The sequence below is a fragment of the Budorcas taxicolor genome, chromosome 19, assembly GCF_023091745.1.
Source record: "Budorcas taxicolor isolate Tak-1 chromosome 19, Takin1.1, whole genome shotgun sequence".
NCBI classification, from domain to species: domain Eukaryota; kingdom Metazoa; phylum Chordata; class Mammalia; order Artiodactyla; family Bovidae; genus Budorcas; species Budorcas taxicolor.
The window spans coordinates 50852973-50872426 of NC_068928.1; the positions used below are offsets into that span (position 1 = coordinate 50852973).

The 19454-nt window shown below is 60.3% G+C and overlaps 3 protein-coding genes across 8 annotated transcripts in view; 2 read left to right on the top strand and 1 right to left on the bottom strand.

Annotated features, from left to right (window-relative positions):
- The window catches only part of SLC38A10 (solute carrier family 38 member 10), a 40400-nt gene extending 37202 nt beyond the window's left edge, over positions 1–3198 (top strand). For 2 of the 5 annotated variants that reach the window (XM_052657311.1, XM_052657308.1), the window contains 2 exons: positions 257–427; positions 1071–3198. In XM_052657311.1, the coding sequence (XP_052513271.1) occupies positions 257–427; positions 1071–2116 (1217 nt within the window). In that variant the 3' untranslated portion in view covers positions 2117–3198. The remainder of the gene's footprint in view (positions 1–256; positions 428–1070) is intronic. The other 3 variants (XM_052657309.1, XM_052657312.1, XM_052657310.1) reach the window with 2 other exon arrangements.
- Positions 3199–5341: 2143 nt separating this feature from the next.
- NDUFAF8 (NADH:ubiquinone oxidoreductase complex assembly factor 8) lies at positions 5342–7491 on the bottom strand. The gene is made up of 3 exons (XM_052658498.1): positions 7149–7491; positions 6875–6985; positions 5342–5589 (listed from the first exon to the last, which is right to left on the bottom strand). The coding sequence occupies exons 1-3, from the start codon at positions 7230–7232 to the stop codon at positions 5560–5562; spliced, it is 225 nt and encodes a 74-aa protein (XP_052514458.1). The 5' UTR covers positions 7233–7491; the 3' UTR covers positions 5342–5559.
- An 87-nt stretch (positions 7492–7578) lies between these two features.
- Positions 7579–18567, top strand: TEPSIN (TEPSIN adaptor related protein complex 4 accessory protein). 2 transcript variants are annotated; one of them, XM_052657653.1, is made up of 13 exons: positions 7579–7640; positions 9359–9431; positions 9761–9852; positions 10022–10115; positions 12454–12521; positions 12674–12752; positions 12875–12946; positions 13758–13961; positions 14908–15085; positions 15211–15324; positions 15445–15523; positions 15710–15844; positions 16745–18567. In XM_052657653.1, the coding sequence occupies exons 1-13, from the start codon at positions 7593–7595 to the stop codon at positions 17303–17305; spliced, it is 1797 nt and encodes a 598-aa protein (XP_052513613.1). In that variant the 5' UTR covers positions 7579–7592; the 3' UTR covers positions 17306–18567. The 2 variants fall into 2 exon arrangements, with proteins under 2 accessions (XP_052513613.1, XP_052513614.1); XM_052657654.1 differs by lacking the exon at positions 10022–10115 and having other exon boundaries at positions 9763–9852.
- Positions 18568–19454: the final 887 nt, after the last annotated feature.

Genomic DNA, 19454 nt, shown 5'->3' on the forward strand with positions numbered 1-19454 from the left:
TTGGAAGAAACTTTCTTAAAAAACCAATATTCTTTTGTAGAATAGTTGATAGTTCGAGTCACCAGCCCAGATCACTGCCATTTGTGGTTACAGCGTGTGGGTGCTGTCTCAGCCGGGTAGAGGGGAGTGCCCAGGAAGCGTCCAAGGGAGGGGCCCACAGGCCACCTTGGGCTCCCTGCATGCATCATACTGCCCTCAGCCCAGCCAAGCGCCTCTGTAGCCCCCAGGCTCTGACCGCCTGTGTTTTCTGCACCAGCAGCCGGCCGGGCGGAGATGCTGGACCACGCCGTGCTATTGCAAGTGATCAAGGAACAGCAGGTGCAGCAGAAGCGCCTCCTGGACCAGCAGGAGAAGCTGCTCGCGGTGATCGAAGAGCAGCATAAGGAGATCCACCAGCAGAGGCAGGACGGCCAGGAAGGCGAGGACGGCAAGTCTGGGGGAGGGAGGGGGAGGGGGGCTGGGCAGGCCGGGGGTGGTTGCTGCCCCCGCTCAGGGAAGAGGGGTTGTCACTTTTTGAAAAGAATTGTGCTTGTTTATGTATGTGTGTGTTTATTTGTGGCTGTGCTGGGCCCTCACTGCTGCACGGGCTTTTCCTAGCTGCAGAGAGCGGGGCTGCTCTCCCATGGTGGCATGCTGGCCTCTCCTGTTGCAGAGCACGGGCTCTAGGCAGTGGCGGCAGCACGTGGGCTCAGTCGTGGCTCCTGAGCTCAAGAGCACAGGCTCAGTGCTTGTGGTGGATGGGCTTGGTGGTTCCACGTCACATGGGATCTTCCTAGATCAGGGATCAAACCCATGTCTCCTGCATTGGCAGACAGATTCTTTACCACTGAGCCACCAGGGAAGCCCAGGGGTTGTCCCTTAATGCATGAAAGCCAGGGTCTCCTGCCCCACCGCCTCCCCCTGCCCCCCATCCCCGCTGGATCTGTGGCTCTGTGGTCTAGAGTCCTGCTAGGCGAACTTAAGCAGGTGTTTGTATTCCTTGATTGCTGGCAAGCTGGCTTCACTTAGTCGCTGCGTCGGTAGCTGCTGCTCATCTCTGTAGCTAAACAGGTGCCTGACTTCATTTGCAGCGGACGCACAGCCTGAGTTGGGGGTGGCCGCACCCAGAGGTAAGGAGCAGGAGGTCCACGACGCAGGGATGGCGGAGCGTCCCCCGCCGCAGCCTGTGGAAGTCCTGCCCGGCGCTCCTGGGCATCCCCCCGCTCCTCCGCAGGGGCACAGCCAGCGCTCCGTGGAGGAACCTGAGGGGGCAGCGGGCAGAGCCCCAGCTGCACCTCCCGGCGGTGCTGACCCGCAGCCCTGGGCAGCTCCGGCTGAGCCAAGGGAAGGCCGGCAGGGCGCTGCGCCTGAGGCTGAGGGCGCTGGCGTGCAAGAGCGGCTCCCTGTGCTGGAGGCTGCCAGGGTACCCGGGAGCCCAGAGCAGCATGGAGCTGGGGGTGTCCCCGGGCAGAGTCGGGATGTTTTTGGTGGAGGCACCCATGAGAAGAAGAAACCCGGGAAGGAGGCAGCAGCTGCTGGTGCGGACGCTCAGGAGGCAGATGTGCCAGGGGTGGGTGCAGCGGTTGGGGCCCCTCAGGTAAAGTCCCAGCAAGCGAGCCGAGACCGGGCACCTGGAGGCAGGTTGGGGGTAGCAGCCCCCCAGGCCCAGGTTGTGTTACATCAGCCAGAACACCAGGCCGACCCTGCTGGAGGACAGGGCGGGTGGCAGGGTGGTCATGCGGAGATGAGGAAGGAGGCCCCCGGCAGGGAGCATGTGCCTGCTCCCCGGGAGGGCACCGCCGGCCAGGAGCCCGAGCAGAGGCCAGACCCTGAGCTTGGGCCCAAACCTGCCATACCTGGAGATCAGAAGCTGGACAACGCCAAACCCAACCGGGACTTGAAAGTCCAGGCCGGCTCCGACCTTCGGAGGAGACGGCGGGACGTAGCTCCTCTGGCAGAGGCAGGGCCAGCCCCGAAGGACGGGGTCATCATCAGCTTCAATTCACTGCCCGATGTGCAGGTCAATGACCTCCGCAGCGCCCTGGAGACCCAGCTGCACCAGGCTGCTGGAGGCGCCCTGCGGGTGGTCCCAGGCCGCCAGATCAAACAGCTGCCTGGGGCCCTGGAGGAGCCCTGAGCCCCACTAAGGCCAGGGTGCTCCGGTCAGCTGGTGAACCTGGACCACGGTGGGTGCCAAGCCCCAGAAGTCAGGCCCAGGGTGGAGTGACGGCTCTGCAGCTGCGGCCACTTCCAGGCTGACTCTTTCATGATTCAGCTCCCTTCCTGCAGCCTTGAGGAGGAAAAACAGCCGCTCCCTGAGACCAGGAAACATGACCTGCCACCTCCTGTGTGGCCGTGGGAGCCACTGGGGTTCAGGTGGAGATGGTGGGGCTCTGAGTGCTGACTGCAGCCCTGGCCGCCTGGCTGCCATGAGAGGCAGCGTTATCCCAAACTTTAATTCCTTATTGATGTTCTCTGTGACTGTCAGTACAAAGCCTGAAAATGCTTCTGGCTTCACCCCGTCTCACAGCAAATGCTGCGTCGTCTGAGAGGCTGGACAGGCCTGTGGGTCCAGCCGCCTCCGCCCTGGCGCTCTGCTCTGCATACTTCGGTCTGCCAATCAAGTGGCTGTGAGATTTAAAAAGTAAAACAGATCACTGCTGTCTGGTTGGTGCCATGGTGAATCACCCAAAGGCTCCCACGCCACAGACCGAGGCCCTGACCATGAAACCTGGGTTCCAGGCCCAGTGGGGAGGGGTGCACGACCTCACTTCTCACCGCTTCTCACTTCTTCCAGGGCAGCGTCTCCTCTGGGTTTACACCCTCGGGACTCATCTGTTGGGAGGGTTTTTGTGGTGTTTTTTGTTGTACTTTGTTTCAAGGGGCAGAGAGGCCAGTGGTCATCCCCAACCTGGGCTGGTCAGCAGGTGGCCTGACATGCTTGACTGTGCCCTCAAGAGCCTGGGGCCTTCACCTGCTTTGTGCTTTGGGCTGTGTGCCTCGTTCCCTGCTGGGGGTGGGGGCCGCTCCAGACCCTGCCCCAAGGGGTCCATGGTGGGGAGCCAGTCACTGACCGCTAGCCAGGGCTGCCCAGGCCACGTGACAGCTCCAGCCTTGGTCTCCGCTCACCTCTCCCCTGTGCCTTTTGAAATGGTTTTATTGTTTACTGTGATTTCTATGTCATCTTGAAGCCTCAAAATGAATAATAAAAGGAGTGGAATCCTCTGGAAGCCAAGCTGATTCCCCACGAACCCTGGGCACTGCTCACACAGAGGGGAGCTCAGTAAAAAGCATCCGGGTCCCTCCATTCTTAACTAAAAACAATTCCAAGCAAACTGTACCGGCTGGAAGTTTCCCTCAGGTTGGAATACCGTTTGTTGTTTTGGGGTGGGATTGCGTGTCCAGCCCTCTCTACCTGAATCTCTCACCTTGACCCAGCGTTCTAGCCTCTGGATTTCTGCAAAGATAGCTTCCTCCTCAGAGCAGGGGCCACAGCCGTCTGAGAGCGGCAGTTCAGCCTCTGCCATCGCCTGCCATTCCTGCACCTCCGGGCGCTCAGGGTCCTCTGTCCCAGTTAGTGCTTGTCTTCTCCGGGTTCTCCGCTCCACTCGCCTCCCCAGTCCTCTCCTTCGGGAAAGCTCGGGGCAGACCTCTGGGTGGGGTCACCATGACCAGTACTGCAGGGAGCCATGAGGGGCCGGGAGACAGTGCCTTGCTTTCTGACCACAGGCTATCCCTCCAGCTGGGTCCCTTGGCTGGTAGATGTGGCCAGTGCAGCACACCGGGCCGCCAGGAGTGACCCTCTGTGCTGGCCGATACACTTGGCAGACACAAGGCCTGGATGGCCGAGGTGACTGGGACAGGGCCCTGTCTGTACTCCCGTTCTGGAATGGGGCCCCCAAGCCCAGCCCGGGGTGGGAAGAGGCCAAGGTCGAGGCTGGGTATGGCCTCCCGTGGTGCAGCTGAGCCCTGAGTCCGAGGCCAAGACAGGTGGCGCCACACAGGGTGACTGCCTCCTGGTGACACAGCTGAAGAAGCAGAAGGAACCATTTTTCCTGCATCCTGACACAACTCGGTTGAACTCCCTCCCATAAACACAGTTTTGAAGACAGGTTGAGTTCGGGGAGCGGAGCCAGGGAGGTCCGTGAGCTGACCTCAGTGTGTGGTAAGTGGCCTGGCCCAGCCAGTGGAGCACGTCCGCAGCCCTGGACCTAAGATGTGGCTTGTGGCCTCATCTGCCTCCGTGAACTGGGGTCTGAAAGGATGTTAGGAGAGCACTGGGTGGGACAGTTCTGGAAGCGACCAGAGCGCCTGTGCACAGCAGAGATGCCAGAAGCTCTAGCCAGCAGGCTGCCAGAGTGCAGAGAGCACAGAGGGTCAGAAAGAGGCCATCCTCAGGCAGGAGGCACCTGCTGGGTGCGCAGTCTCGGCAGACAGGGAAGGGGGCGGCATTCTCAGCAAGTCTGTTTTCCTGGCCCACTCCTCCCTCCTGCCCTCAGCCAATCTGAGGGGCCATCACCCCTGGCCGGGATGGGGGTCACGTCAGTGATGTCTGGTCCTGCATTCCAGTGGTGACTGTGAAACATGACTGCTCAGCCAGCCAGTCTTTGAACAGTTCTAAAGCCCTTGAGCGGCGTATGGCTCCCCTCCAAGGCTGCCCTGGGAACTGCGTTTCACTGGGATGATAGCTCGGAAATAAGGGGTTTCAGCACTTTGTGGGGGAAGTGGAGGAGCCTTTATAAGAGGGAACAGCTCCAGGCCTCAGGGCACGGGTGCTCTGGGACAGCAGGGCCTCGGTGGAGCCAGAGGACAATGTGACCTCCATACCCTGGGGAAGGAGGCTCTGGGATGACACGCCCAGCAGGCAGTACTCAGGATGCTGAAATCTTCCTGGGTCCCACTGGGTCTCCCTGGAGCTCCAGCACGTGTGCTGCTGCGGCCTTACCGAATCAGGATGAGGGGTGGGACCAGAGTGAGCAGGAGCCTGGCCAGGATGGACCTGGGCTCAGACTCCAGAGGCTGCGGAAGGGAGGGTGGGGCAATCCCATGGAGCAAGTCTCACAGGCACTGGGTTCCTAAAACCAGACCTTCCCTGGGTTCTTCACCCCTTTGTCTGAAGAGCAACCCCCACCTTTTTTTTCCTAAGGAAAAAACCCCCATCAGTATCAGGTTCCTACAGCTCGGACTTTTCCCTCACGGTGTCACTGTTTTTCCTTTGGTCTGTGCTGTAACCTGGTAGTTACTTCTGGATGCTTCGCCAGACTCAGATGACGTGCCTTGGTGAGAATTCTTTAAAGAACGAGACTCGCAAGGCAGCTTGTTCACAGCCCATGCACTCATTCTGCAGATGACAAAACAAATCTTACAGTATCTGATCTGATCTTTATTGTGGGTTCACTGCATCTTATTCTCCCCAAATCCTTAGGTGTGCAAGGCTGGAAAACCCATTCTCCTGCTCATGCATGCCTAATGTGTTTCCAGTCCTTTTAGCCCCAAGAGCTTTTAAGGTTTTAGACGCTTGCCCCTTGAGGCCATCAGTGCCAGGCACCCAGGGACGTGCACTGGAGCTTGTAGTCCTTCCTAATGGCCTCCTGTCAGGGTCTTCTTGGCCTGGAAGACAAAGGGCTGTGTCTGAATGGGTTGCTTTAGTTAGACATGGTTAGACAAGTTAGACATGGTTTCAAAGTTAAGAAAACTACCACCCCAGAAGCCACCTCCTGGCAAATAAGTGACAAAGAGCTTGGCCACGAGTGTGCAGCATGGGGCCAGGCTGGTTGGGGCACTGGGGAGCCTGGGGCTGGGCTCAACCTGCTCTGTGGCCTCCCACCCTGCCAGGCACTGTGCCACCAACGAGTCCCATTTAGTCCTCCCCCTTCTATAAAGGAATCTCTAAGTCAGAGATGCTGAAACACAGGCTCCCCTCCTGCCTCCTCATGCACCCCCACAGAGCCTCAGGGTGCAGGCAGAGTAGACAAAATGGCTTGTGTCTTTAAATGAGAAACCCCCAGGTTCCCTGTTCTGAACTTCCAGTGCCTGGGGCCTGTGGTTAGGTTGCCCTCAATGGAAAACAGCAGGAGAGGCAGCCACATGCTGGGGGGGGGGCGGCGGGGGCAAGACAACATGACAGGGGCAAAGGAGCGTAAGGAATCAGAGGATTCCTTCCAGAGAGGATTCACAGGATACCTGTGATCCTGACTAATAACCACAGGCGGTAGGGAAAAGCCTGGTTTGGCCAGGAGTGTGTGATCTTTATTTTACATGTGAATCCTTCCAACCACTGACCACAGGATGAAGGTTTGTACCTCCCTGAGGGAGTGCTCTGAGTAAAGCAGGGAAGCTGCCAAGAGCCAGGAAGCAAGTCCAAGCGACACGTGCATCTTGGATGAAACATGTCAGATTGGAGATTGGTGACAAGGGCGGAAGCTGCATATCCCAGCCACAATGATTGCTAGGAAGATGCAAGGGGTTCTTTGAGCCCTCTGGGAAATGAAGTGTGGCCCATGCATTCTCCACCCTGGATCATAGGGGTTCCTTGGATTCCCTAAATTCTGGTGAGCTGACCCAACTGCCCCCTCTCAGGTCCAGTACTCAGCACCAGCAGCTCTGGTGAACAGAACTGACTGTGGGGATCGTGGCCCACCCCAGACCCACCGAGTCGAGGGAACCCAGGACCTTGACATCTTGGGCACCAGCTCAAAACCTTGTGCTAGCCTCATTACAGGCAGCCTCCGTGGCGGCGGGGGTCGCGCCGGCTGGTGTGGGGCTGTGCCCCGTTGAAGCACCTGTTGGAGCCCAGCATCGAATACAGAACAAAAGGAAGCCCGTTTCCCAAGCGGGTAACGTGGGTCCCCGCCCCCTAGGGTCCCACCCCCGGGCGAGGCTGGCGTTCACTTACCGCAGCAGCGAAGCAGCTCCGCAAAGCCTCGAACTCCTGAGCGCACAGATCCTTCTTCAAGCAGCCGCCCGGGGCCGTGGACGCCTGCACGCACCTGCCGTAGGCCGCGGCCTGGGGGCGGACGGAGACGGGCGAGGGTCGCCACGGTCCCCGCCCCCGCCGATTACCCGGGGCGGACCCCGCCGCCGCCGCTCCCGGGTCACCACTACCCGCCCCCCGCCAGCCTGCACCCCGCCTCGCGCGGCCCTTCCTGCCCCGCCTGACGACTCCGCACCTCGGCCCCACAGGCAGCTAGACACTCGGGAAAGGCGCGGAGGCGGCTTCGCACGCGACCCCACACAGCTCCGTTCCCCGACATGAGCGTCTCCTCCCGGCACCTGTGGGCGCCGCCATCTTAGGTCCGGCCTCTTCCGGCGCCCAGCAGCTTAACCGGCAGGCACTTCCGCCCACAATCTTTCTTGCGCTTTGTCACTTGGTCAGGCTTAGCCCTCGCCTTTGCCTCTCCGGAACCGCTCTCAGTCTCCCAGAGCCCTGCAGTTGGCTCGTTGTCGGTCGCTGTCCTTGGACTTTGTATTGGTTCACGCGCAAACTGTTCCCCGAAGTCGGCCGCAAGGCCCTCCTCACTCGGGTCATTGGCCCGCGGGGTCAGGCTCACGCGGTGATTGGCGGGGGCCCGGGCCTGGCGGAAGCGGGGCGGGGCCGGAAGGTGGCCGGTACCATGGCGGCCACGCCGCCGCTGCGGGACCGCCTGAGCTTTCTGCACCGGGTGAGTGAGTGCTGGCGGCCCTGGTCCCACCACGCGCCGCCTCCTGGCCTCACCCCCGGCCCAGGCCGACCGCCTCCCTGGCTGCGCACTGCCCCCCGCGGGATCCCCGCGCCCCGTGCCCTCCGGCTGCTGGCAGGCTTGGCGTCCCCTTCGTCCCCCTCCGTCCCCTCCCACCTCTCCTCTCGCCTCTTTCCCTGTTTTCCGGCCGCTTCAACATCCTAGAACACTCCTCATCTCAAATCCTACCCTTTGGCCCCTCCCGAGGCTGGGGGACCCCACAGCCTTGGGGGGCGGCAAGTCAGGCCATCCCTGTGTCAGGTCCACGGGGAAGAGTGACCCCCTTGAACAAAATCCCAAGTTTTTCTGTTTTCTTACCCAGCTTAAAGTAGCTTTACAGAAAAAGAAACAGTGATCCCCCGAACTCTGGCCGAGATAACCAGACGCTGATTCGAAGAGCGGCAGAAAACCTTTTATTAAGTGGTCCAGGCAGTGGGGGAAGCCCTGAATTCCAGTTCAAATTGTGCGGAGAGGACTGGGCGTTTTCAGGACAGGACAGAAGGGTGGAGTTCAAGTGAAAAATGGCAGACGTTTGGGCGGTTTCGGTGGGATACGGCTGCTGTGCTGATAACTGGTGGTTACAGAAGCTAAGATTCCATCGTATGGTAGGAACTGGGGGACAGACCCTGTCCCTCCTGGTGGTTACATTTCAAGGAGTGGCCTTCAGGTCCTTGAGAAAGACTCTCCTAAGTTGTAGGAGGTCTGGGTTCCCAATTGTAGAAAATGCTCCTGAAGTGAGCCTGAACCAGTCCAAAAGTCTAGGGTCAAGAAAAGGAGGTTGGAGTCTGTCACCAGAAATAGGCCAGAATGAACAGTGAATTCTGGCACTATGAGCTTCCACAGGCAGGCGGCAGGGGTGAGGGGGGTGACGGGTTCACCCTCATGCTGCTGAAAGACAGGTCAATTCTCTTTGAGCAGAGGTTTCGCTATGTGCCGAACATGCTATGGTCCTGCAGACCTTTCCAGTTTCCCTCTGGGTCTTGGTGGACAAATAGCGTGAACAGCCTCTTGAAACATTCAGGTCAACCGTGTCTGTGGCCAGCACCTCAGAAACTGCACCTGAGGTTTCTTGTCCTGTCTACACTAGGCTCATACCCTCCAGATGTGCCATGAGGTGGAATGGGTGTTTCTGGTTTTTTTCCCTAGAAATTGTACATCTTTGTGCTGAGTCAACTCAGTGTAAACACCTTTGTGCTGACACATAAGCGTGAGACACACAGCTGAGTCGGTTGTTCTTGTTTTGAGTTTGTTTCTGTGGGATCCCTTCCTGGAAGTGGCGCTGTAGGTCTGTTAGGGTGAATGATTGTGTCACAGGGGCTCACCTGAGGAGTATTTTTTTTTTGCCAGTCTGTAAGTTGGTATACTAAAGGCACTTTTAAGTTGTGTGGCTGTAGGTGTAAGGGCCTGGGGGGCCCTGCTGAATTGTGACCTTTAGGGCCTGTCACCATGGAGACCACCACCCATTTCCTCTTCCCAGGTGTTCATCCCGGCCTCCAGAAGGGAGGCTTCTGCAGGCTCCCTGTGGCCAGTGGGACCGTTGCTCTTCTCTTTGGGTCCCCTGACCCTGTGTCACGCCAACTATAAGCTTTTGAAACTGGGATCCCCAAGAATGAGGGCTCGTGTGGCCACTCACTGTGGGCTGGGCTCTCGCTCCCTTTCAGCTCCCGATTCTCCTGAAGGGAACGTCGGATGATGATGTCCCGTGTCCGGGCTACCTGTTTGAGGAGATTGCCAGTATCCTTCCTTGTGGATACCTCTGGGGCCCCTGTAGCCTCTCCTACCCCATCTCCCAAGGTCCTGGGCTTCTCCTACCCTGAGGGGGCCCTGGCTCCTTTCCCATAGCAGCTAGGTGTGTGGGCTCTGAAAGTCACCTAACTGATGACTTGAGGCTTAGGAGGCCCTGGAAGCCGGGTGTTCCTGAAACCAGGGCCTGGGGTGGGTGCCTGTGGTAGAGGGGGCCACACTGAGGAGTTCGATGGCAAGAAGGCCCGGCTTCTCTCCCTGGCCAGGGCATTGTGTGGCCCAGGGTTAGCTCTCCCCTTCCCTAACTGAGTGCCTCCCAGAGATCTCCCACGAATCCCTGGGCAGCAGCCAGTGTCTCCTGGAGTACCTGCTGAACCGTCTGCACAGCGGCTCTGGCCGCGTGAAGCTCAAGGTGAGTCCGAGTGGCTCCAGATGCCTGCCCGGGGGTTAAGTCAGGGCCCTGTCCTGCCCCTGGTGGTGAGGCTGGAGGGGAGGGATGAGCTGGGGGCATGGGGCTGTGTCGGGTGGGGCACCCTTCTGTGGACCCAGCTGTGCCCACCCCCCCATCCCTGCTGCCCCAGGTGCTGAAGATCCTGCTGCACCTGTGTGGTCATGGCTCCTCTTCCTTTCTGCTCATCCTGAAGCGCAACCCTGCCTTCATCCAGGAAGCCGCGGGTATGGGCCAGCACTGCCTACAGGAGGCGTGGGAGGAAGGTGGCCAGGGCAGGTCTCGGCCAGATCCCTTAACCCGAGCCCCTGCCTCCCTGTCTCATACCCGTGCTCCCCACTCTGTGCTCCGTCCACACTGTGTTTCACTGCCACTTCCTCCCTTCCCTTCCCTCTGTGTCAGCTCCTCCCCACCTCCCCACCAGGCCAGGCCAGCACATTGCGTGGAATGGCTGGTGTCTGTCCGTGAGCTCTGCTGGGCCTTTGCGGCCTGGACCTTTCCTGTCTGTCCCTGCCTTGGGTTCCCTCTTCTCCCCAGAGCTGCTCCTGTGGACCCTAGGAAGCCCTCCATTCTCAGAAGGGCTAGGAGGGTGGGGGACGGGACTAATGAGGCTATAGTGAAAAGTGGGGCCCTGGCCTGTGGGGATCCCCGTGACAGGTGGGTCTGGGGTAGAGCCCCGTCCCTCACCTGCCCCCAGGCCAGAGGTGTTCATGAGTCTCTTGTTAACAGGAACTGGTGGAGGGTCGTGGCCTGAGGTCTTCTCCTTGGGTGGGGAGAACTGAATAGGAAGGCCATGGCCTTCAGGCCAGAACCCACCCCGCCAAGCTGTCCCCGAGAGGGTAGTGCCACGGAGAGATTGAGTCCTCCAGGCACCGCTTGCTTGTTGGAGACTCTTTAGTGTGCCCTGCCGCTGCACCCCCAATCCACTGTCTTCCCTTTACTTCAGGCGCACTGAGGCCAGGCTGGGGCTGGGCTGCCTGTTGGCCCTGGGGTCCATGCAGGCGCCTTGGAGACAGTGAGTGGCCTTGGAGGGGGCGCAGACTATTACTTGGCAGATTCCTAGAGGCGCCCAGGGGGCTGGGGGCGCACTTGTCACAGCCCAGCTCCCTGGAGTTTGTGCACTGAAGTAGCATGGCTGGTTCATTCTCACCAGCCGAAGGGTCAGAACGGCCCTGTCCCGCTGCTCGGCTCACACAGCTGTGGCCAGCGCTGGGCCTCGCCTCTGTCCTGGTCTCCGAAGAGGGCAGAGGAAGCAGAGGGGGGCAGCTGACTGTGGTTCTCTATTAGCACCACCGTCTCTCAAGCTCTGAGCACTGTCCCCAGAGGACGAGTGCCCAGATAGACAGGGCTGTGAGAGGAGCTAATCCTGGAGGCGGGGGTTGGGGGCACACAAAGGTTGGCCCAACTTTGGGGGCCTGGCAGGGGGGGGGTCCCTGTGACTCCCACAGGGAGGGTGGGAGCTGTGGCAGGACGGCGGGGAGGTACCCCACCCTGGCTGGTCTCAGCACCCTAAGGCAGGAGGAGCCAGCGAGGTTTAATGAGACATAAGCTCCCCAGGTTGGAGAAGGAAATGGCAACCCACCCAGTTTCTTGCCTGGAGAATCCCATGAACAGAGGAGCCTGGCAGGCCGTGGTCCATAGTGTTGCAGAGAGTCGGACATGCGCGACACACACGCAAGCTTCCTAGGTGGTGCTGGTGGTAAAGAGCCCACCTGCCAATTCAGGAGACGCTGGAGACGGGTTTGATCCCTGGGTTGGGAAGATCTCCTGGAGGAGGGCATGGCAACCCACTCCAATATTCTTCCACGGACAGAGGAGCCTGCTGGGCTGTAGTCCATGGGGTCACAGTCAGACATGACTGAAGGGACTTGGTGCACACAAGCTTATCTGATGGGCCACAGCTGGAGCTCTATGAGCAGGAGCCCTGTCAGGCTGTGATAAGGAACCTGCATTATGGTCAGGCCTTTGGAAGCTCTTCAGCTGGACTAGAGCCTCCTCGGGCTTCCCTGATAGCTCAATTGGTAAAGAATCCACCTGCAATGCAGGAGACCCTGGTTCGATTCCTAGGTCGGGAAGATCCGCTGGAGAAGGGGTAGGCTACCCATTCCAGTATTCTTGGGCTTCCCTGGTGGCTCAGCTGGTAAAGAATCCGCCTGCAGTGTGGGAGACCTGGGTTCCACCCCCGCATTGAGGGCCGCCTCCGGTCGCCTCTGGGTGGAGATGGTGTTGAGGGGGAGGCAGCGAGGCTGCTGTTGCAGAGGGTCGGGTGAGGGGCAGCCTTGGGTCGGGGAGTGGCCCTGGTGTTCTGGAGGTTGAGTTGCAGCCTCACGGCTGGGGGTGTAGGCCAGGGGACGCCGAGGGGCTGTGAGGGCACAGCCACCCCAGGCCTGGGGATGGTGGTGCATCTGTGCTTTAGGAAGCCCCGAGGCATTTGGTTGAGGGGGCTGAGCTGGGGGCTTCAGGGGGGCCAGGCAAGGCCAGGGCTCACCGCCTGTGTTGGGTGTGGGCTTTGAGGCTTGGTGGTTGGCGTTGCCCAGCTCAACTCTCCTCCCATCTGTCGCGCAGTTTTCGCGGGGCCCCCGGATCCTCTCCACGGGAACAGCCTGTACCAGAAGGTGCGGGCGGCCGCCCAGGTGAGCCCAGGACCCAGGTCACTCCCTGCTCTCCCTGCCCAGGGCCCTGGCTCCACTCTCTGCAGGACAGAGCCCCTGAGTGGCCCTCAGGGGAGAAGGAGGGGTGGGGGAACCGTGGGCTTGCGGCGCTGAGTGCCCTTTGCCTCGTCTAGGACTTGGGGGCTGCCTTGTACTCCGACGCCTTGTCACCTCCACCTCCCTCCCAGCCTCCCAGGACCCTGCCCCCAGCAGGTATGCAAGTATGCCCAGCCCTGTCACTGGGTTACTCTGGGCGGGCCCGAAGCCTCTCCTCCCACAAACGTCCAGGGTTGAGGGTCGGGTCCCCACTGCTGCTGACGTGCGCCTCCCCACAGGCATGGGCTCCCAGTCCAGGCCCCAGAGCGCCCTGCAGGGCTTCGGCTACAGCAAGGAGCGGGGTCACACAGGTGAGTGCTGCGGGACTGGGGCCCAGGCTGAGGGTGAGGGGCGGATGGGACCTGTGTGCCCCTCACTGACTTCTGTCCCACCCCGGGGCTGCTGGGGAGGTGCAGTCGGCTCTCCTTACCTGGCTGGTGAGAAGCCAGGCTGACGGTCAACCCCACACTTGGGCCATCGGCCCTGGGCTCCTTCAGGGAGCCGAGCGCAGAGGGCGGTGGTCCTGTCTGTGACAGGTGACTTAGAGCTGGCACCGTGCCAGCCCTGCTTGCTGGGAGAGCCTGGAGCCCCCCGGGGCCACGCGAGCCTCTCGAGGGCTCTGGGCCGGGTCCAGCTGATGTGCTGACCACTCCAGCCGTGGCTCCTGGTTCCCTGGCCCTTGTGATTCCTAAAGTGGGTCAGCCTTAGAGCCCACCTGTTCCTAACCTGGGGGTGACTGCCAGATCACTCTCCATGGGGCACTCCGTGGGAAAGCCCCTAGCGCAGGATGTGAGCACTCCTTAAGTGGCCAGGGAGATTGTGGTTCTCAGGACAACCACCTTAAGTGGCCCCCTACTCTGAGGTGGGGACCCAGGAGGGCGAGCAGTACAGCTTTGCTGTGAACTGCCGCTCATCCAAGCTCCACGGGGCCAGATGCATTGAAGTGAATTCACCGCAGAAGCTTCTGGGCTGGCCCTGTTCCTCCACAGGGCCTCTGCTCTGTGACTGCATCTTGTGTCCCAGCCTCTTGGGTCCTGGGTGAGCAGCAGCCATGGGCACCTCATCCTGGGAACACAGGGTGGGACTGAGGGGGCTGTGCCATCTCCCCTCTCTCTGCTGCAGGCTCTGCAGGTGAAGCCTTCCTGTCCACCATCCAGAAAGCCGCAGAGGTGGTGGCCAGTGCCGTGCGCCCTGGGGCTGAGAGCCCCAGCTGCCAGAGGTCCCTTCCGCGGGGTGACGCCTACCAGCCGGCCGTGACACCTTCAGCCAGCCTCGGCACCCCTGCCTCCGGGAGCTCTCTCCCTGCGGCCAGCCCAGGAGCCCGAGGTACTGAGCTGGACTCCTCCCTTGGGATGCTGGCTTCCCCCTCCTGGGGGCCCTGGGCTTCCAGTCACCTGCTGGGGCTGGGCGGGAGCAGACGAGGGAGGAGGAAGAAAGCAGCACACTCCTGGTGGGGGCAGGGGGCTGGAGCCCCACCCTGCTGGTCCCGCGACACCTTCCAGAGCCAGCACGTGACAAGCTCGCAGAGCCAGCCGCCCACGAGACTCGACTCCCTGCGGCCTCTGTGGCGGTGCACATAGGGCAACCCTGCCTCAACCCCCACGTCCAGTGCTCTCTGTCAGTCTGCTCTGGGTGGGAGCTCAGGTATTACGGCCCCACGAGAGGTGGGGTCTGCCCAGGATCCCAGCTGCTCAGATATGGAAGCTTAGAGCTGGGAGAGGAGCCATCCCCAGCTCTCGTGTGTTCATCCGGCGCCTTCAAGCAGCTTTGCAGCCCATCAGGGCCCAGGGGCAACAGGGAAGCCCTCCGCAGGGGCCAGGCTCCATGCCATGTGTGTTCTAGCGGTGCGCTGTGATATAGGAGGGAGCGACGGCTGCCCACGCCCTCCGCCTCCACCTCTGCCTCTCCCAGAAGTGCTGCCCCATTTGCCTGGCTCGGAGGAAGGATGTCGGTGCTCGCCAGGACTTGAGAGCTGCTGTGCTGGGCACTCTCCCCACTGCCCTGGCATCTGGTGCCTGACACTGCTTTCTGGGCAGGCGTGTCCTGTGCGGGCCCCCCACCCTGGCCCTGAGTGAGGGTGTGCCCTGTTCTGCCCCATTTCCTCGCAGGTGGTGTTTCCCGGAGCTGGAACCCAGGCAGCTATGTGTCCACATCCCAGAACCCAGCCCATAGGCTCTTCCCTGGATCTCCCCGTCCAGGGCTCCTGGGGAGACAGACGTGGGGCCAATCTGAGGCCCCCAAGGGTCTGCCCCTCAGTCGGTGTTTCTTCCAGCAGCGAGACACCAGCCTGGGCAGGCCGGAGGCGGCTGGGATGAGCTGGACAGCAGTCCCAGCTCTCAGGATTCTTCCCAGGAGAACGATGATCTGGGCAAGGCCTCAGACTCGGGTAGTCGGTCGGGCAGCGACAGCCCCTCGGGGGCCAGCCGGGCACCTAGTGACCTGGCAGAAAGGTGATCCAGCACCCCAGGGCGCCCCTCCCTCCCTACCCTGACGGGCGAGAGGTGACTTGGAGGGGGCTCACCCCTCCTGGCGTAAGGGAGCCCACCCTTTGTCCTGACCCGTGTGCACCTGGCAGGGTTGAGGCTGTGACCCTGAGTGACTGCCAGCAGGAGCTGAGCCTGGTCCGAACTGTGACCCAGGGGCAGCACACCTTCCTGAGCCGAGAGGAGGTGCAGCACTTCGTCAAAGAGTGAGCCCTGGCCTGTTCCAGGCCCCCTCACCCCCGCTCCCCGCCCCCATCCCTCGCCCTGCCTCTGCAGACACACCCCTTGCCCCCCCAGCCCTGTTGCACAGTGCCCCCTTCCTGCAGGTGTGGCCTCCTCAACTGTGAGGCTGTGCTGGAGCTGCTCATCAGCCACCTGGCTGCCACCAGTGAGCGTGTTCAGATGGTGAGGAGGGGAGTGGGTGGGGCTGGGGGTGTGCCCAGGCATGGGGAGTGGGGAGAAGGAGCACAGGACGCCCAGTCGCCCAGTAGATTTGTCTGCTGAGGGCCGAGAGGAGGGAGGGAGGGAGCCGGTCACACAGATCTCCTTTGGAGGGGGAACCAGCTGACATCAAGCCCACCCACCCCACAGAGAGCCCTGGGTGCCATCGCCTCCCTCGGGTGCACCGACCTGCTCTCCCAGGAGCGAGTCCTGCTCCTCACCCGGCCTCGGCTGCAGGAGCTCAGTGAGGGCAGCCCTGGACCCGTGACCAACAAGGCCACAAAGGTGGGCAGCCTCCAGGGCCCAGAGGAGAGGGTGCAGGATACCCCTGCAGTCTCACACCGTCTCCGCATCCCCCGCTGCCTTCCCTAGACACGCCTCCTCCTGCTCCTGCGGCTGGCACAAGTCATCCCCTTAGAACTGCAGTTGGTGGCCTGGCCTCTTCCCATACTTGGGACCCCCAGGTTTCCCCAACCTTCCCCTGGTTTCCCTGACCTTCTGCCCAGCAGATCTGCCCTTTGGGCAGTGCCTTCTCCCTTGTGGCTGTCTCCTCCAGGAAGCCGTCCTCCTGCGGGAAGCCCTCCTCCTGCGGGAAGCCCTCCTTGACTGTTTGGATGGCTCTCTTCCTGTACTCTATGTCATGGGTCTATGCTCTGCTCCCATATGCCCCACCCTGGGAAAGCAGAAATGGTTGTTTGTCTGAGTCCTCTTCCCACTGATGAACGTGGGGAGGCCACCTGCAGTCTTCTCTGGGGGCCCGCTGTTGGCCTCCCTCAGCTTCCAGTTTTCTGTATGGCAGCTGAAAATTCAGATGCTTAGTCACCTAAAACCTGAGAAGGACCCAGGAGGCCAACTATCAGGGATGACACCTGGGTGGGACTTGGTGCTTCAGCCACATCTGTTCCCTGTGTGTGTGTCAGGTGCTTGTGTGGCACTTGACCGGGAGGGGGCGCTCTTCACTCTGGCAGGCCACACGGCAGCTTGATGTGGGGGAAAGCATCTGTACGACAGCTGGTGGAGAGCAGCAGTGCTGCTGCCGGGGGATGACAGAATTGTTGTGAGCGGCCAGTGGTCCTGCCCCGTGCTCTGGCCAGCGACATTGAGGAGGGCGCCCGGGAGCACCATGTCCTCTGATGCCTGGAGGAGTGTAAGAGCCCTCACCAGTTCCCCTCTTCCCTTGTTCAGATCCTGAGACACTTTGAAGCCTCCTGCCGACAGTGGCCCCCTGCCCGGAGGCCCCCAGCTGAGCCTGGCCCTGCAGCTGCCCATGTGGGCCCATCAGACCTGTTGACCGACGCCCTGCCTTTCACCGGAGGCCCAGCCTTCCTGCAGCCTCTGAGTTCAGCTCTGTTTTTGCCCAAGGGCAGCACACCCCCATCAGGGATGCAGCCCAGCCCTGTGCCCCCAGTGTCCCCGGACAGCTGCCCCCTTCCAGTCCCTGGGGCTGCCAGGGGGGCTGAGACCAGGCTGGCAGGTTCCACAGACCAGGGGGCTGCATCTGAGCAGGGCCCGCTCTGCGTGGACACCCCAAAGGGAGGGCCAGAGATCAGCCTGGGCCCCAGCCACAGCTGCAGCTCCTTATTTGCTGGCATGGAACTGGTGGCTTGTCCCCGCCTGGTGGGGGCCGGGACTGCTGCAGAGGAGCCCCTCCCAGCCCACCAGACTCCCTGGACGTTGTCACAGAGGCTGGCAGCGAAAGAGCCTTGCGGCTCTGAGCCGTCGGCTTTCGCATTCTTAAACTCATGATCTTGTCTGCCTGGGCCATATGCAGTCCGTGTGCTTCCTAGCCCGTGACTCCCAGGACCCTGTGACTTTGTGCTGTCCCTTATGCCCACAGCCCGCAATTCCCCTTTCTGTGGTTGGCCTCGCCCTCCCCTGGCCTCTTCCCCTCACCCACTGAGGCCTTGGGTGTGGACAGCCGCGCAGCAAGGCAAGCTTAGAGTGGACGGCCCACCCAGGGATGAGAATGGCCACCAGTAAAACCCATGGATATTTTAGAAGTCCATGCACCAGTCAGAGCCAGACCACCACTGTGGTAATGAGGTGCCCATGGGAGCTGCTCCCCAACTTTGCCCCTAAGGTGGGTTCCCTGTTTTTCTGCTGGGAGGCAGGACCCCCCGCTTACAACCTGCCCCCTGGGTTTGATGGCCCAGGAGCAGTGCCCCCGAGCACCCTGCAGGTCTTGCAGGGAGGGCAAGGCAGGCCCAGAAAGAGGAGCTGAGCACGAGCTAAGCCTGGCAGCTGGTGGGCCCTGGGGTGCCGGATCTCCCGCCTCATGGCCATCTGCTTTGGCGGGATGCTTCTCCCATCTGCCAGAGGGACGAAGGGAGGGCAGTGGGGCAGACAGCGTAACGTGGCTTGCCCAGAGGGCACTGGAGGGGAGCTCATGGGAGAGGAGACCACACACCCCTTGGAACTGGCCCGAGTCCCTCGGGTCCTTATGGGCACACAAAGAAGGGCACCAGGGGAAGACGGAGAGAACCCATCTGCAGGCTGAGCCCAGACCCAGCTTCCAGCCAAGCTTCTGCTGTTTCCAGGTGACAGTCCTGCGAGGAGGATCCCAGGGCCACCTCAGTCATTCCTCTGCCCCACCCTGCTGTCTCCTTGGCCAGAGACTGGCCATTTGGACTTGAATTCCTGTAGCAGCAGGCAGGCAGGCACAGAGCTTTGCAAGCACTGACCTCGGGGTCCCCTGGGGAAACCCCTGCCTTCCTGGCCCTCAGAAACAAGGTTGACGTGGAACCACTGCTTGGGTCTTTGTTTTTGAGCTCAGATCCCTCCCTCTGGGGGAGAGGGGAGTCCTAAGCAGCCTCCTGGCTTCTCGTCCATCAGGATTGGGGTCTGGGTAGGGTTAGGGCAGCATCAGGTCCCTGTGTGGCCTGTGTCAGCTCCCCCTGCCGTGACCTCTGCCTGCAGACTGCGCAGCCACCTCAGAGCTAGGGCTGTGGTTGCTCTGGGGAGAACTGGGGACGGCCTGGGGTCACACTTCCCACATAAACACTGCTGTTCACAGGAAGCTGCACTGATCGCCTTTTCATTTTCTATCTGTGTGTGTGTGAGAGAGAGAGGAGAGGAAACGGCACAGGGGCCGAGCCCCTAAGGGGCACAGGTAGAGCCTTCTGAAAGCAGGGACAGGTATCAATTCTTCCTTAAATGTTTGGAAGGACTCCCCAGTGGAACTATCTTGTCCTGTAATTTTCTTAATTGCAAAATTTCTAACTACAAAATTCAATTTCTTAAGTAGATTTAAGGACTATCTGGGTTATCTATTTCCTTGTGAGTTTCAGTAATTTGTGTCTTTCAAGGAATTGGTCAGTTGCGAATATGGCTATAGAGTTTTTTCAGCCTACTTTCTTTGTTCTTCCAATTTCTATAGTGTCCCACCTTTCATTTCTGATATTAATGGTTTTTTCCCCTTTCTTGGCTAGTCTGATTAGAAGTTTATTGATATTATTGACCTTTTCAAAGAACTAACTTTTGGTTTTATATTTCTTACTGATTTTATGTTTCCTATTTTATTGACTTCTGCTCTTTACTATTTCATTCTTCCTGCTGTGGATTTTTTTCTTTTTCTAGCTGTTTAAAGGTGAATGCTTAGATTATTGATCTAAGACCTTTTTTCTTTTTTAATACAAGCATTTAAAATTTTTTATTTTATTTTTGGTTGCAGTAGGTCTTGCTGCGTGCAGGCTTTCTCTAGTGGCAGAGAGTGGGAGCTTCTCTCCATTACAGTTCACGGGCTTCTCATTGGGGTGGCCTCTTTTATGGTGGAGCACAGGCTCTAGGCACACCGGCTTCAGTAGTTGCAGCTTGTGGGCGCAGTAGCAGCAGTTTGCGGGCGCTAGAGCGCAGGCTCAGTAGCTGTGATTCGTGGGATTAGTTGCTCCGTGGCATG

Coding starts and splice junctions, on each gene's coding strand:
- NDUFAF8 (XM_052658498.1), bottom strand. CDS start 7,232: ATGTCGGGGAACGGAGCTGTGTGGGGTCGCGTGCGAAGCCGCCTCCGC. Junction 6,986..7,148: donor TAGCTGCCTGTGGGGCCGAG/GTGCGGAGTCGT, acceptor GTCCGCCCCCAG/GCCGCGGCCTACGGCAGGTG. Junction 5,590..6,874: donor GGAGCTGCTTCGCTGCTGCG/GTAAGTGAACGC, acceptor TTTGTCTTCCAG/GCCAAGAAGACCCTGACAGG.
- TEPSIN (XM_052657653.1), top strand. CDS start 7,593: ATGGCGGCCACGCCGCCGCTGCGGGACCGCCTGAGCTTTCTGCACCGG. Junction 7,641..9,358: donor GCCTGAGCTTTCTGCACCGG/GTGAGTGAGTGC, acceptor GCTCCCTTTCAG/CTCCCGATTCTCCTGAAGGG. Junction 12,522..12,673: donor AGGTGCGGGCGGCCGCCCAG/GTGAGCCCAGGA, acceptor TGCCTCGTCTAG/GACTTGGGGGCTGCCTTGTA.